Source organism: Ahaetulla prasina, chromosome 7 (genome assembly GCF_028640845.1).
Source record: "Ahaetulla prasina isolate Xishuangbanna chromosome 7, ASM2864084v1, whole genome shotgun sequence".
Lineage (NCBI taxonomy): Eukaryota > Metazoa > Chordata > Lepidosauria > Squamata > Colubridae > Ahaetulla > Ahaetulla prasina.
The window spans coordinates 62396080-62413849 of record NC_080545.1 but is presented as its reverse complement, the minus strand read 5'-3'; the positions used below and the strand labels follow the sequence as shown (position 1 = coordinate 62413849).

Sequence of the window (17770 nt, the reverse complement as noted above, 5' to 3'; positions counted from 1 at the left end):
GTTGTGCCTCATTTATTTTTGTGTATAATTTGAGTTTGAGGTTGTAATGTGATGGTCAGGTAGGATAATGGATAAATGTTTTAATAATAAACTTATAGATCTAAAATTGTGGACCAATGGCAAATATATATTTATAGTATAACAGGCATATATTTTTGGAGATGGTCTAAAAATATGTATCTCATTGGAACTGATAACATCAAGAGTTACTAAATGGCAAAAAACCCATACAGCAGGTTTTTAAAAGCTGCATCTAAACAACCACTGCAGGTATTCCTCATTTAATGACTACTCGTTCAGCAAGTGTATGACAGCACTGAAAGAGTTATTGTTATGACTGGATCTTGTGCTTATATCCCTATGGTCACTGCATCTCTATGGTCACTTAATTGCAATTTTCAACCTTCCCTGCTGGCATCACACGAGCAAAGTCAATGGGAAGCTGGCAGGAACTTGGAAAGTGGTAATCAGGTGAGGTTCTCACTTAATGACCCGCGTGGTCTTCATTTAACAACAGCAACTGGGACTGCTGGAATTGCAGCAGCAGTGTGGTCACATGATTTTTTAATTATATGTCACCTAACAACAGTTTCCAGTCCCATTAACACTGCATTGTTAAAGGAGGATCACTATCTGTACAGTATATAATGTATAATTTCAACTTAAACACAGTGCATCCTCCATTGTATATTACTATGGAAATGAACTGAGTAGAAAATTCTGCTTATGGGATTTTTACATGGTCATAATGTTTGAGTCGTGACTATGATTGCATTGCTGAAGAGTGGTGTATTAAAAATGTCATTAGTAGCGAAGCTCGCCGTGTTAAAGGACTGTGGCTTTGCCAACCCAAGGGCTGATCACAGACACTATACACACCAGATGTATTTTTATTAATTCATTTCCTGTAACACAAGCTGAAAATGATTATGTCTTACAACCAATCATTTGGCAGGATTAGCCACAATAATATAATAAATTCAGTTAGAGCTTGCTTTTATACACTGATGGTAATGGTCACACAAACCATGAACACATTTACAATGAATCTTGAAAGTTTCCATTTTCATACTGATAAACAGTCTGTTCTTCGACATTGTGCCTCACTCCCTTTTCCTTCTGCAATTCTTTCCTTGGTGCTGCATCATGCTGAACAGTAGCGCCATATGTTTTCTTTGTGTTAACAAAAGTATCATTGTTCAGTTCAGTCTCTTCAGCCAGTTCATCGTGTTCAAGTATTCCACATTCCTCTTCATTCAGACTTTCTGGGTCAGCCCATTCCTGCTTCTCACCAGAAGCAAAGATCGCATAAAATACCACTCCACTGTAGTGGACTAACGCAGCTATTAGAAAGACATTTTGCCATTCTTCACGAGTCTAAAGAAATGATATGGGACATATTTCATGTAGATTAAAATTATATTCCATTTTCCCACCAAAAATAACATTTAAAAATTTAAAATATATAAAGAAAACAACAAAGCTGTAGTTAAAATATTAAAACTCAGGAACTAAAAACCTATCAAATAATATAATAAATAACATCACCTTAAAATAAATTGATTTTATTAGCAAGATCTCTTTGGAGCCAAATAAAACTATTTTTATGCCAAAAGACAGCCTGGGCTACTTTAGCAGACAGAAACTAGGAGCATCTGCGTAAAAGGCCCTTTTCATCTATGGCTGTGATAGTGGAGGAGCCAACAGTCTTGATGGCAGGAAAATGTTATATTTCAAACCACAGAAATCTTGGACTAATAACCAGCACTCTGAATTCGAGAGAGACCTGTGGTGGTGCAGTGATTAGAATGCAGTACTACAGGCTAACTCATTGCTCACTCCAGAAATTCAATTCTGAATGGCTCAAAGTTGACTGATCCTTCCATCCTTTCGAGGTTGGTAAAATGTGGAGCCAGATTGTTGGAGCAATATGCTAACTCTGTAAACCACTTAGAGAGGGCTGTAAAGCACTATGAAGGAGGTATATAAATCTAAGTGCTATTGCTATCACTATACTGGAGACAAACAAGTAACTAGTGAAGCTATTGTAACATAAGAGTCACTTTCTGTGGCTAGTTAATAATGTAGCCACATTTTGAATCATCTGGAAATTCTGAAAACTTTTCAAAGAGAGCCAAGTGTAAAAATTCTACTTGCTGAAATAAAATTTTATATCCCCACCATGTTTTTCAAAATGACCAGGAATTGAAATTGGCGAAACTAATGATGGTTTAAAAACAATAACTGCTAATGATGGTTTAAAAACAATAACTGCCATGCATCTGGAAGTCATTTAGGGAAAAACCACATCTGAACATCATTACCTTATGTTTTGTCATTGCACCAACAATGAGAGGGCAGACCATTCCTGACAATGTCCCAACTCCGTTAGAGATGCCCATAAGAATGCTGGCATACCGAGGTGCAATATCCAAATGGTTGACGTTAAATCCTGTAACACAAAATATTACATCACCAGGAAGTATTCTGTCAGCATGAGAATGATTCAAGCAGCTGAAAACGCAACTGCTTCTTTTAGGCTGATCATTCTTGATCATGAATGTACAAACTAAGTCTTCAAGACTTCACTTTCCTCTGGAATTTGATTTAGTCCCTGAGAATTTCAAACATGGTTACCAAATAAGGCATTAGAAAAAAGGGATTAAATACATTACGGCTAATTGTGTTAGTTAGATTTAATTTAATATCAATGTAAAATTAATTAAAGATATTTTAGTTTGGGTCCAAGCCTCAGCTTATTTTTTAAAGTGTGGACTCTGTGCATAGCTCTGGTTTCTCAAAGAAGGAAAATAATAAATAAAGCATAGGAAAAAAAAACATTGTTTTGAAAATAAGCCACTGAAAATATCATAACCTCTCATATTTCATAGACAATTCAAAGGTTTTAACTGCTAAGATGAAATTATATTACTGATTTTGAATATTTTAAATACACAAATAATAAAACAAACATATTTAAGTAGTGAATCACTTATTACAGCATAACTGGGCTTCTCTTTAATTTTTATGAAGTAAGTTTCATTACAAATTACCATATTTTTCAGAGTATAAGATGCACCTTCCCCCCCAAAAAAAGACAGTGAAAATTTGGGTGCGTCTTATACACCAAATGTAGCCCCGCCCAGCCTCTGAAACGGAGGTTTCAGAAGCTGAAAAAAGCCTCTTAAAGCAGCAGTCATCAACTGGTGGTCCGTGGACCACTGGTGGTCCATGAGAAAATTTTGGTGGTCCGCAGAAAAAGCTTTGCATTTTTTCATTTTTTATATTGCACTAAGTCAGGGATCCTCAAACTATGGCCTCTGGGCCAGATACGGCTTGCCAAAGCAATTAATCCCACTCGCTGATGGGATGGGGTCCTTCAGGCATTTAGCTTGGCTGCCTGTTTAGTAGCTCCAGCTTCTCCCTCCCTCCTTGGGAGTCCAGGTGATTCAGTCAGCGGACGAAACTTCAGCTGGGCTCCTCGAGAGACAGAGTTTGCAGTGGGGGGGGCGATCTAGCGCCTGGACTGGCTACAAGAAAAACATTCATTCTTGGTCGCGTTAGATTTCTAGCTGCAACGGACAGCAAAGCTAGGGTTGACCCCAGGCGCTTCTCTTTGCTAACAGGCAGCCACGCTAAGTGCCTGAAAGACCCCATCCCATCACTAATTCATACTAGTGGTCTGCGGGATTTAAAGTTATGAATTTAGTGGTCCCTGAGGTCTGAAAGTTTGGTGACCCCTGTCTTAAAGGGAGGTTTTAGAGGCTGGGAAAAAAGCAAGGCGCAGAGCTCACAACCAACAAACCTGTTGCTAAAGTTCACCTCTGAGAACAGCTGATTGGGGGTATTCTGGGAGGCCATCCACCCGCCAATCAGCTTTTTTCTTATTTTCCTCCCCCAAAACTAAGGTGCATCTTATATTCCAGTACAATTTATAGTCTGCAAAATACTATAATCAGTTTAAAAAGCCATTTAAGAATGTCAGAATAGCCTTTAAAATTAAAATTCAAGAGCCAAGATGATGGGCAGCCTAGGGATGAGAATATAGAAACAACAAATTGTAATAATAATCCTGCTGATACTAAAATACTTCTACAATGTGTTTAAGAGTTTATGTTTTACCTGAAATAGCAAATCCACTAAAGCCTACTGCTAAAACCAAGAATGAAATAGCCACACCTCTCGTGTGAGAATATCCAACCACCAAAAGTAAAGTAGCTTCCATCCCAAAACCTGCAAAGGAAATGTATGGAGAAGGTTATTAATTCTTCAAAATACACCGCTTCAAGGAGTATTAAAACAATTTATTTATTTTAGATGCTTTTTTAAAAATTAGTTCCAGACCCTAACCACATACAGATTGGTTTCTAGTTTTCTCTGCTTTTTATAAAAACATCATGCCTCTCAGTCCCTCTGTCTGTCTGTCTGTCTCTCTCTCTCTCCCCCCCCCCCCATGTGTGCACATGTAGGTGTTCATGGGCATTGTCATTCTTGCACACATTGTTTGGTATTTATAAACTGCTTAGATTTTGTAAGATGAAACTGACATAAAAGTCACAATACCTTCCTCCCTCCCTCCCTCCCTCCCTTCCTGCAACCCCAACAGATTATCTCAGAAGAAATGAAACTTTTAGCAAAAAAACCCTGTCCCCCTGTCCTCATATATTTTGATAATTCAATCTTCCCTTTCAATGTATAACATACAAAATGCTTGAGATTTTGCATTGATTTTTAAAATCAGCAAATCAGTCTGATAATTAGGTAGCAATATATAAATCACATATAAGATCTCTGCAAACCTCCACAATTCATGATTTTTCTGACAGCAGTAGTTGTTAAAATTCTGCTGCTGCGCAAGAAGTCAGCTAGTTGGCCTCCAATGGGTACAATAACAGTCATTACCATGTGCGGAACTGCAGACAAAAGGCCAACCTGGAAGTAAATACATACAATGGAAATCATGAGACCAAAAGAAATGTTTTTTCTCTCAATGTATGAAGTTAATTAAATGAATATTTGAGGAGCACATCATTCCTTAGCCTAGGTGAATTTAGTATATTTTGCACTAGAGAATTGAGCTGATAAATTTCCATTTGTCATCAGCCACTACAAGTTATGGTGATATCTACCATAAAAGGAATTGTCAAAGTGATTGTTTAAAAAATAAAGGTTACTCATTGGAAACAGCAGACAAAGCGGTGTAGCTAAGAAATCCTAACTAGCTACCATGCCCTCCTATGTCTCAGATATGGTTTTTCACCAACAAAGTACATCTTAATTTTCCAACACAATTAACAGGTTTATCTGAATATTTGCTATAGATAATAATTAATGTCAAATATTGTACAGGCCTCCAGTTTAAGCCTCAGTACTCAAACACCAACAGTTCAATTAAAAATACACAATGTTTGTATACATATACAATATGTTGGTAACAAACATCCAAAGAATTTAAAGACTGCCTCCAAAGACGGCTTATAATACTGTTATGGATTGTACAAGTCATTGTATAACAAAACATCATTTGTATCAGTGGCAAGTTACTACCAGTTTGCCCCGGATCAGGTGAACTGGTAGTGGTGGTGGTGGGGAGACTCCTCCCACTCACCCGCCCAGACGCTTCTGCGCATGTGCAGAAGCATCACGTGCCCACAAGCGAACCTGTAGCAACGGGTTTTGAAGCCAGCCCCTGATTTGTATTATAGCGCTATTGATATACAGGTTAGCTCTTTTCTCTCCCGTCAAACAGTCCTTGATTTTTATTATGTCATTTGTATGTTAAGCAGCTGGCACTGACTAACAGTGAGCTATATTAAGAGAAGATTCAAACATGCCAATTTATTAGGTATAATCAAATGAAAATCATTGAGAACAATCAGCAATTTACCATCAGGCCATTAGAGAAATTCCTTGGGTTTATATTTTTACCTTACTTATTGCAAATCCAAAGACTTCTTCAAAATAAGCAGGCTGACTTATGAGCAGCAAGTAGAAAGTCCAGCTTCTGCAAAAGTTTGCCACAACAATTGCATAAACCGGCATCGAAGTGAAAAACTGCTTCCAAGGGGTGCTAAACCTCTAGAAGAGAGAATGCCAAAGCTTTAGAATGATGGGAGGCTGTGGTTCACCTTGATAATATTAGGCATCAATTTGTCATTAATACGTATTGGGTGAAAGCATTTTCATTGTCGAAAACGATATTTGAAAAACAAACATGAATAAGCCAGCTCTCCTTTTGTTATCTACATAATGAAAAGGACAAGATTCTGCAGCAAGCAGCATCAACCCCACTGTGTTCAGAATGTTATTACCAGCCTGGGAATCCATGCTCGCCCCCTTTGTTGTTACCCTCAAGCAGACATTTGAAACCGGCAGGCTGGATGGCCTTAGATTTTGGCTCACAGATGCAACTCTAATTTCACTACTAGCTGAAGGGCACCTGAAACATCAATAGTCCCTGAAATCACAACTGGTGGAGAAGAAAAGGCATTCTGATAGAAGTATCCCCTTTAAGGCCTGCTTTATAGTACAGCCCTATGCATATTTCAGATTTCAGAATTCAGATTTAATCCTTCTTAAAAATAATCTGAATTTAACGCTAAAATGCAAACCTGATCCAAACTATCTTTTTATACAAGGAACCAGAGAAAAATTTAAAAAGTCTTAATATTACAAGATTAGAAACAAGAAAAGAAGCGTTATTTCCCAACCTGTTTGATTTATACCAAGGGTGTCAAACTCAAGGCCTGTGGGCTGAATCTGCCCCATGGGGTGCTTAAATCTGGCCCGTGGGGCCAGCCCGGAAATAGCAAAGGACTGGCCCGTGGTGCCTCTGGCAGCCAAAACAGGGCATGGTGGGGAGGCTGCATACGCCCCCTCCCTGCAACCCATTTTCTGCCTGTACGGTCTCCTGCTGGACTCTGGCAGCCAAAACACCCCTGATTTATACCATATTATGATTTCAAAAGCCTGAGATGAGATATAAATCACATCATGCAAATTCTGAAATGTCTAACTTCAGGGTCAAAGGCTTCAGGGTCAAAGCATAAAATATGGTATTAAATCAACAAGCACAGAACAAGAGGCAACTGGACTTTCTTGTTATTCTTTGAAGATGTTTCACTTCTTATCCAAGAAACTTCTTCACTTCAGAGTGAAACATCTTCAAAGAATAACAAGAAAGTCCATTTGCCTCTTGAAAAAAGGGACAACCATGACCTGGATGACTGAGAATTTCCATAGACATTTGTTAATTGATGGTTTCTACAGTAATTTTGGACAATAAATCATTTCCAAGAAAGGGAAAAACTATGAAGTGAAGCTACAAGTAACTTACACTGGTATTGATTAAGTTGGCTCCGCCTATACTAGTTTCTATGTAAATTCTTTCCTCAGTGCTTATTGTTGGATGAACAGCTGGGCTCTCATATGCTTGCAGCAGCCAGAACATATACCAGGTTATCCCAAACATTCCTTCAAATGTAGAATGAAACAGGATTTTGACAAATAGTTAAAATATTGAAAAAAATATTTGTCAGCATTATTTCAACATATATTACTTTATCTAGGATATTTTGTTTTCACTGGGCAACTTACCATAAGTATAGAAGACAGATGACCATCCTATATATTGTACCAATACACCTGCAAGTGGCATGGCAACTACTGCCCCAGCATAAGAACCTGCAACAAAAATCACATATGCATGGGTCAACAGTTGTATTCCAATATACCTAACCGATTATATCACTAAAAATAAATGTTCTGTTTGGAAGAACACTACATTGCTAACTAAAGTTTTATAAGCCCAGAGTTGCTTCAATAGTGAGATGGGCTGCTCATAAATTTAATAAATAAATGAATACACCCCATTTTGCAGTAAGAGAGTTGAAAAATTTGTACAAAACTGTTGGATTCATGGATTCATGGATTCTTATATTATGGAACAGAACTTGTTCCTGTTAGACAAGACACCAGTTATTAGTGTTGCTGAAATATAGATAACTGAGAATGCACTTTGAAATACTACAACCCTCGTCTCCCAACATTAATCTAAAATGACCTCAGATTTTTAGAAAATCTATCCTCATTGTTTGTTTCTTGACTTCATTCAATTTAGGTACTGAACCAGCCTTGGGCAACTCACGGTATAGCAAAACAAGATAAAAACACACAATACAAAATAGACAAATGGAATCTGTCCGTATACAAAAAACACATACAATTTGCATTGACCAGCCCTAAAATTCTCAGGATTGTTGTTAGTCTGGGAAGTAATATTATTATTATTATTAATATTAATAATAATAATAAAAGCCTGAGAAGAAAGCCACAGGAACCTAATTCCATATTGTTGTGCACAGTATAGGACCAGGGAATCTTAGAGCAGGGGTCTCCAACCTTGGTCCCTTTAAGACTTGTGGATTTCAACTCCCAGAGTCCTTCAGCCAGCTTTGCTGGCTGAGGGACTCTGGGAGCTGAAATCCACAAGTCTTAAAGGGACCAAGGTTGGAGACCCCTGTGCCAGAGAATAATTAAGACTTGGCTTTTCCAAGAGCTCTTTGGTGATTAAGCAGTCAGAGGAAGATCTGTGCCAATATTGTTTCTCATTCTGGTTTTATTGGTTTCCATCCTATTATGTGCTTTGATACTGTACATGCGTAGAGCCTCTGGAGTGAGATCATTTATAAGTCTTATTAATAAAACAAAACTTCATAGTCATGTTCCTAGTCATCATTGCTCAAAGAAGACTTTATTGGGTGAATGCTTTATTTGGAAATATACACATCTGCCCAGAAAAAGGACAAAATGGTGTGGATGTGGTAAAACCCATCCTGAAATGCTAGAAGGGGTTCAGTGGAGGGATCTCAATAGTTTGTTTTCTGGTAAATTTGTATGTGTACTCATATATGCACATAGACACACATACATACAAAAATACATAATGACTATGCCCATTATGTTTTCCGCTATGAGAAGTGTTTATATATTACTCCCAAAATTTTCACTGTGCCTTTTGGTCCTGAAAACTGAGAATGCCTTTTCTACAATATTATAACATGAAAAAATTCAGGACATTACTGCTGTAAATAGTATGATGTGATGATTTATAGGAAAATATGCTACTAGTTAATGGTTAAAAAAAAAAGCCATTTGGATCCTATTGAGAGCTCATAAAGACAAGCCATGAAATTCTATTTTGGCATTTACCAGTGTTGCTAATTAATTATTCTGGAAGATGTTAGACTCAGGTGTTCTTTTTTCCTCATTTGAAATTAGTTTATATTATTTAATAGATGGTTAACTTATGTATGGACTATTGGGCATCTTGAGAACACTGGAACTCTTCTTGGAATAATTCATTAGCAAACTAGTTCAAAATGTTTATCCAAATTGTACCTTAAAAGAAATTTTCCAAAAATTCTTTTAAAACACTATTTGAATCAAATATAATAAATTGCTTAATGGTTTTTAGGTAATTGTGCTGACTTTGATCAACATTCAGTTTGTCTGGAAATAAATCAAAACTTTTAAAGAATAATACATGCCGTATTTTTCAGAGTATACCTTTCAGAGTATATCTTTTTCCCAAAAAAAAGAGGGTGAAAATCTGGGTGCGTCTTATACTCCGAATTTAGCCCTGCCCAGCTTCTCAAACGTAGGTTTCAGAGGCCGAAAAAAGCATCAGAAATGGAGCTTCAGAAAAAAAGCCCCAAATGGAGCTTCAGAGGCTTTTTTTCTGAAGTTCTGTTTTGGAGGCTTTTAGAGGCAGAAAGAAGTTTTTTCTGAAATGGAGTTTCAGAGGCAGGGAAAAAAAGCCAAAAAAAGCAAGGCACACAGCTCACAATCAAGGAACCTGTTGCTAAAATTCACCTCTCGGAACAGCTGATTGGGAGTATTCTGGAAGGCCAATCCACCTGCCAATTAGCTTTTTTCTTATTTTCTTCCCCAAAAACTAAGGTGTCTTATACTCTGGTGCATTTTATACTCCAAAAAATATGGTATTTGTTTAGGAAAGGCAGTTTAAACTCAGAAGAGGAATGAATTAATGATATCAATAAGTTATAGGATGGCTATAGAAGTCAGAATTAAGTTTGATTATTGATTAGTATATTCTCACAACACATGGAACATGAACTAGCCAGCTACATTAGCTTAGCATTTGGCAGTGTGAATTGAGCCTTGCAGTTATAACTGGCCCTGTGATGCAACCGTAACAACTTGGAGCTGAACATGCTTTAAACCAGGGGTGTCCAAACTTGGTCCCTTTAAGACTTGTGGACTTCAACTCCCAGAGTCTCTCAGCCAGCAAAGCTGGCTGAGGAACTCTGGGAGTTGAAGTCCACAAGTCTTAAAGGGACCAAGTTTGGACACCCCTGCTTTAAACTATAGAGGTGAGAGTGAGGTGAGAGTGGATTTTAGGAGGAGCCTTCCTTTTCTATTACCTCTTACTATAGTATCAACAATAGAGTCTTCAAGCTTTGGGTTCCATAATCTCCCAGGATTTGAAATGGATATCCAACACTAGAACCATCATTAAAAAAGCACAACAAAGAATATTCTTCCTGCATCAACTCAGGAAGTTCAGACTGCCCAGGGGCTGTTGATTCAATTTTACAGAGGAATTATTGAGTCTGTCATTTGTACTTCTTTAACTCTCTGATCTGGTACACCAACTAAACAGGTGACATTACAGACTCCAACAGATAGTTAGGACTGCAGAAAAAACACTTGCAATTAGATTGCCTTCCATAGAAAATATGTATATTATGCGGGACAGAAGAAGGGCTGAGAAAATATCTACAGACCCCTCACATTCTGGACATAAACTGTTTCAACTCATCTCCTTAAGATGCCACTATAGGGCATTGCATGCTAAAACAACTAGACACAGGGAGAGTTTTTTCCCTTGTGCCATCACTCTACTGAACACCTACGTCTCACAGTAGTGCCTAATTATCTATCTATCTATCTATCTATCTATCTATCTATCTATCTATCTATCTATCTATCATCTATCTATCTATCTATCATCTATCTATCTATATCTAATAGATAGTTGTTGTTGTATGGCTCTGTTGTTGTATGGCTCTGGAATTATAAATATTCTTCTTATTTTCTTTACTACCCACTCTTATTTGTATTATGATTATGATTATTATTACTCTGTTGCTTTGAATCTACACTAAGAGCTTCTGCACAGAAGACAAATTCCTTGTAAATCTAATCCAAATAAAGTGTTCTATTCTATTCTATTCTATTCTATTCTATTCTATTCTATTCTATTCTATTCTATTCTATTCTATTCTATTCTATTCTATTCATGTTTCTAAACCTCAAAAATTTAATTGAATATGCAGTACAACAAGTAAATAAATGGTATCAGCAAAGTCACTATCTGGTTGATATGAGTAATTGGATTTATGTTAAAGAAACAAAAATCTAAGCATTAAAAGAAAAAAAAATTCTAATTGAAATTGCCATAGAGAAAGTAGAAACCATCCATATGTGCAGAAATGTATCATAAGATAAAAAACAATTTTACACCAGACACAAATAGCAAAATATTTGTCCTTCACATATTAAGAAATTTTTTTGGGCAATTAAATCCTCAAATGAAAAATAAGTGAATACCTCAATATGGGTAAAAATCAAGGAAAAACACTATTTGAAAATACCACTTTGGCTCTCCACAATGGAGGCACTAACATAACCAAATGTAATGGATATGGGAAAAATTGTAAGATACAAAGATATTTTAAATGAGAAGGGGGAATTGAAAAACAAACAGGAATTGAATAGCCAAGGGATAAATTTAGCATGGTGGCCATATATACAGATGCAAACTAAATACTATAAAGATGTTAAAACATATGGTTTTTATGAAGAACCAACAGAATTGGATCAAATTTTAAAAGGACCAGAGGAGAAACTGATTAAAAAATTATATAATTATTTATTGACTATTAGAATGGAAGAGGAGCAAGTAAAAGAAACTATTATAGCATGGGCTAAAAATTTTGGATATTCCATAGAATTGGACAAATGACAAAAGTTGTGGGACAGAAACTATAATTTGACAACGTCCACTGCATATAAAGAAAACTTATTGCAAAATGTTTTATAGATGGCACTTCCCTTCAGCAAGATTAGCTAGAATGTTTAAGAATATGTCTGCCAAATGTTAGAAAGGCAACCAAATCCGGGGCTCGTATTATCACATGTGGTGGATATGTCCGAAAGCAAAAAACATATTGGATTAGAATACAGACCTGACTAGAAAAGATGATAAACGAAGATAAAGATCTAAAACAGGAAACATTTCTGTTGGGCAGCATGCAAGATAAATACAATAAAAGAAATGTATACTTAATAATACATGTGTTAGCAGCAGTCAGAATCATGTTCGCACAACATTGGAAGGGTGAGGAGATCCCCACAGAAGAAAAGATAATAACAAAAATTTTAGAATGTGCAGAAATGAATAAACTAACATTTGAAATTAAAGAAAAAGAAGACACTGAATATTTTGAGGTATGGCATCTGTTCTATCGACGGTTGGATGAGAGAAAGAGGAGTTAGAACTTCAAAAACTACAAGAGAAAGATTCATTTTATTATGTTACTGTAACTTATTAATTTTGATTAGTATTAATAATTAATAGGTATTAATATTGTGAGGGAAAAGCACTGTTATTATGAGATTACTATTGGACAATGCTATTATTGTTACTATGATGAATGTTACTCAAAAGAATTGTAACCAGACAACACACTGTTTATATGGATTTTGAAAAATTAGCCCTTTTTATCTATATTAATAAAAAAATTAAAAAAAAGAAAAATAAGTGAATAGCTATTGTTTTATAATCAGTATAGTATTTTTCATTAAACCCATCGGGCAGGCACTTTCTTAAAACAAAAGAAGAAAAATCAACATACCACAGAATGAAATAGTTGCCAGCCTGCTTCTTTCCATTGGAGGAGCCCATTTACTCCACATCCCATGGCATGCTGGATAAGTCACCCCCTAGCAAATTTTGCACAGCATTAAATTTTTGCATTTAAAATTTCATTTGTGCTCACATTTTTATTACATGCAAGTAATTGGTCTTATTGTTTTAGACAGGAATCATCTGCAAAAGGAAGTCATCTCACTTAACACTAAGGGATTGACTTCAAATGTGAGTTTGTGTATATATGTGCGTTTGTACATACACGTATTATAATATGTATATAATACAGTACAGAAAGGAAATCATGATTCTCAGGGTAGAATTCTGTTTGAATTTTGATTCCTTTCTTTGCACAAGCTTTTCTATCTGTATTTCCGGAGACGTTAACATCACAGACCAATATCTGTCAAGATATTTTATTAAAGTCCTAAATAGACCAAATAGATCCTACCCTAGGCGTGAAGCTTTGTTTTAATAGATTTAAATAGTTTTAATAGATTTAAGAATGGAAAGGATTTGAAGGATCCAGTTTCCTCAAATACTGATTTTCTTTAATGGGAACCTACTTGTTATTAGTTGAAGCTGAAACTATTAATTGAAATTGCACTTCTCACCTTTTGGCATTCACATGGCTGAAAATTAAACTTCAGTTCAATTTGTTTTTTGCAATTTTATAATAATAAAATATTTCCAGAGGCTTCTGCCAGCTCAGAAGCTTTAGTCAAAATGATGAAACCATTATTGTATTGTTGTGAATGAGCTTCCCCTACAAGGTTGCGTTCAGGAGATGGCACTGCTAATGCTATGGTATGAGGCTGCTTTCATCACTTGTTTCTCTCCCATCTTGATACCCACCATAGATGGATCTGCAAGTTCCCCTCCTGTTCTTTGTCACTAAGATTTCAAATATCAACAAATAAGTTATTAAAAGGATATCACTTCAAGGTTTTTTTATAGCTTGAAGTGATATTCTTTTAATACTTATTTGTTGGGTATATATCTTTCTTTTCTCACATGAAGTCATGTGGAGTACATAGCTATTTTTCTTCCCTTTCTAACCCTTTCCCCTGTTTGGACTGAGAGAAATTTATTGGTTCAAAATCACCCAAGAAGTTTCCATAACTGACAATAAGCTTGAATTTGAGTCTTCCTAGTCTTAGTCTAATACTTTAATCATTGCACCAGATAGCCTTTTGGTGGAAGGAAAACAGAATCCAACCCTTAATACTCTTACAAAACTAAGTATATATTTAGTAAGATTAGTGGTATTTACTTTAAAAGTTAGCAATATGGGAATAATTCTATTTCAAGGACCATCAAGCTGACCAATGTAAATTAACTAACATCTCCCCCTCTTACCCCAATTGACTTCATTAACAGTAGACAGTTTCAAATTTGAGGTAAACAAGAGATTCAATTTTAACACAGTTCCAAAAAAATACTTGCCCTGGAATGATGCAAACATTATTTTAATTTTTGTATTGCTTACATGCAGTAATGAAAACTTAATAACTGGTGCAAATAAACATCCACATTGGTACTTACCTCCACAAGGCCTTGCAAAATTCTTACAAACATAACACACCCATAATGTACTCTGGCAGCTGCAGGAATGAACATGTTTAGAGTTGAAGTTAGGAAAATTGCTGCTCCAAATACCCTAAAAAAAGGAGAAATATAATTTCCCCCTATAATTTCATATTGCCATAATTCCATGATACTATATATTGAACTGAGAAAAGCTGCTCTAAATAAAAGTTCAAAATTATCCAGAGATCAATTTTATTAAAAAGGACAAACTAAACTTTCATTGAAGACTTTATATTCTAGAATTGCACATAGCCAGCTGATATCAGCTGAGCGATTTAGTTGAACACAGACTAAAATACATAATATTTATAGTTCTTTGTATTGTGAACATTTTTATAAATGTTACTCTCAAAATGTCCAATATTAAAAACTTTTAGTTCATACCTTTCTTTACTAAGTTCTTCTAAAATTAGCATCATTATTTTTATTTAAGAACACCAAGATAATTTGACAAGTTTTAATTAACATTAGCTATCAGAAAAACTACTAGTAGTTGTAGTTTCACATAATGAACTATTTTTGTGCCTCCTTATATTAAATAAAGATTAATATTAACAATAGAATAGAATAGAATAGAATAGAATATTTTTTATTGGCCAAGTGTGATTGGACACACAAGGAATTTGCCTCTGATGCAGACAACAAAGTAATATAATCATAAGATACCATTGATAGAAGGTAGTAGAAAAGATGAGAATGATAATAGTAATACAGCCATATTACATGTATAATACTACATGTCATTTAAATACACATATCATTTAAATACACAAACGATTCAGTGATGGGTTTCAAAATTTTTTACTACTGGTTCTTTGGGTCTGGCTTGGTAGGTGTGGCATGGCTTGGTGGGCGTGGCAGGGGAAGGATACTGTAAAATTTCCATTCCCACCCCATTCAGGAGAAGATTACTGCAAAAATACCCATTTCCTCCCAATCAGCTGGGAATTGGGAGGCAGAGAATAGATGGCGGGGGGGGGGAGTCAGAATTTTTATTACTGGTTCTCTAAACTACTCAAAATTTCCGCTACCGGTTCTCCAGAATTGGTCAGAACCTGCTGAAACCCACCTCTGAAATGATTATAAATAGTTAAAAATGTTGCATTCTAGAAAAGTAACACTATTTTTATACATATTTATTACATCATGTCTTTTTCTAAATTCTGTATTGCATTTTATTATGTGAATATATTACCTGTTAGCTGCTAGTTTATTTGCAATGAAGCCTCCTGGAATTTGTGTAACAATATAGCCCCAAAAAAACGACCCATGAATGAGTCCTACTATTTCTGGATCCCAGCTGAATTGCGCTTTCTACAGATAAAACAATATTAAATAGTAACACATAGCTAGCATCTTGATGTTTGTAAAATATGTTTTACTGCAAAATCCAGATGTTGCAGTTATCATTAATCAATATTCATGTTTTTAATCCTCTAAGAGCTGTAAAAACAAACTTATTTGATGGAAGGGGAAAATTTTGTCCGTTCTTTTTTATTAATTAAACTGTACTTAAATTATGCATAATATGTTTAAAGTACTAAATAAATTTGTTTAATTAATCAGTTAATTAATCATCTAGTATGTTCCCAAAATTGACGGACTACACAAATGTTATTTTACATCTGAGTGTTTGAAAGCCTTTGCTGATATATTTACTGTCCACAATCATATTTCAAAAACAAGAAAGAAAAATATCTGAGGCACTGTTATTGCAGCTATTTACCTAGCTGAATAATGCCTTTGCTCTAAATACAGGTATCTTCCCCAGTTATGCTGCAGTTGTCCTTGATTTAGTGCATTTTTTGTTAATGTATTTTCATTCAGATTGTAATCTCTAGAATATTTTAAGGGCACCTTTCAACTGGAGACCAGGACATGTTACAATGAAGCACATATTGGTTTATTGACAGAACTTGCTTTGGCAAAACAAGCCTAAAAAGAAGGTGGGGTTACAGTCCCTCTTTATAGATTTATGTACATTGGAATATATCCAGGTATTTTACTGGATATAACACGTCATGCACCTAGTGAAGACAGTGAAACCTGTAAGGTGATATGTCAATACAATGGGGCTTTGAAAGAACAAGAACGCTGTTATTCCATGAATATAATTTCTTTCCAGGGTGTGACTTTCTTTCATTCTCCTTGTCTCCCAGTATCTTTTCCCAGAGAATCAAGACCTCTTGGCCTTCTAAATGTTTTGTGGCTGAACTAACAGTTTTAGTTTCCAGAGAAGACATAATAGGATTAGGAGCTTTTAATTTGGCTCCAAGAATTCTTCAATTCAATGATATTGCTTTTGATTGCTTAAATTTCCAATTTTACAGTGCAGTAAGTGCTTTACGATGCTTTTTATCCCATCTAGGACTATTTACTATCTGTCCGCCTGATCTACTTCACAGGGTTATTATAAAACCTGAGTATTGGCAATTGAGGAGAAATGCATATGCCACCTTGAGTTCCTTGGAGGAAAAACAGGCTGTACATCTAATGAAGAATCACTATGGGAGTTAAATCGTAATATTTCATAAATGCAACTAAACTTTTAATAGAAAGCCAGTTTGGTATAGTGGTGAAAGAATTAGGTTAGAAACTAATCCCATCTAGTCCCATTTTAGGTACAATACCTATTGGGGCAGCCACACCCTCTTTCAGCCCTAGGAAGAAGGCAATAGCAAGCCACTTCTGAAAAACTTTGCCAAAAAAACACTTCAGGGATTTTCCAGGCAGTTGTCAGGAGTCAATACTGACTAGGAGGCTCACATGCTCACACAGATCCACACAGACAAGCTTTAGTATCACTGCATCTCTCTATAGCACACTTTCTAGTAAGAGAAATAAACTTAGTACAATATCTCGTGAGGCAAAATTTCTGTCTGAGACTTTGGAGAATTGATCTATCTGAGTAGAACATTATGTTCTATATCAATTACAAAAACCCTAATAAGCTTATACTATCTGAACAGCTGCTAATGCCAGTGTATATTGGCATTAGAAAAGAAAATGAAGAAATTAAACTGTTTAATCTGATCTCTTCTAGAGTATTATGATATAATTTTCTGTGTTAAAATAATATATCATTCTACCTACCTCAGTCTCTGGTTTTCCATTGATGTAGACTGTGTTGTTATTAACCATTTCCACAATAGCAACACCAAGATTGCATCTAATTCCAAAAGAAATGCAAAATCCCAGACCACTCATCATAGCAATAATATAGCG

At 35.6% G+C, this 17770-nt stretch overlaps 1 protein-coding gene across 1 annotated transcript; it reads right to left on the bottom strand.

The window, feature by feature from the left end:
- Positions 1–1038: 1038 nt before the first annotated feature.
- SLC17A8 (solute carrier family 17 member 8) lies at positions 1039–17770 on the bottom strand. Its single transcript, XM_058191659.1, has 11 exons — positions 17639–17770; positions 15741–15859; positions 14501–14615; positions 12942–13029; positions 7597–7683; positions 7337–7473; positions 5929–6078; positions 4800–4932; positions 4123–4233; positions 2325–2452; positions 1039–1377 (listed from the first exon to the last, which is right to left on the bottom strand). Exons 1-11 carry the CDS (start codon positions 17753–17755, stop codon positions 1039–1041), a joined length of 1524 nt encoding a protein of 507 aa, XP_058047642.1. The 5' UTR covers positions 17756–17770.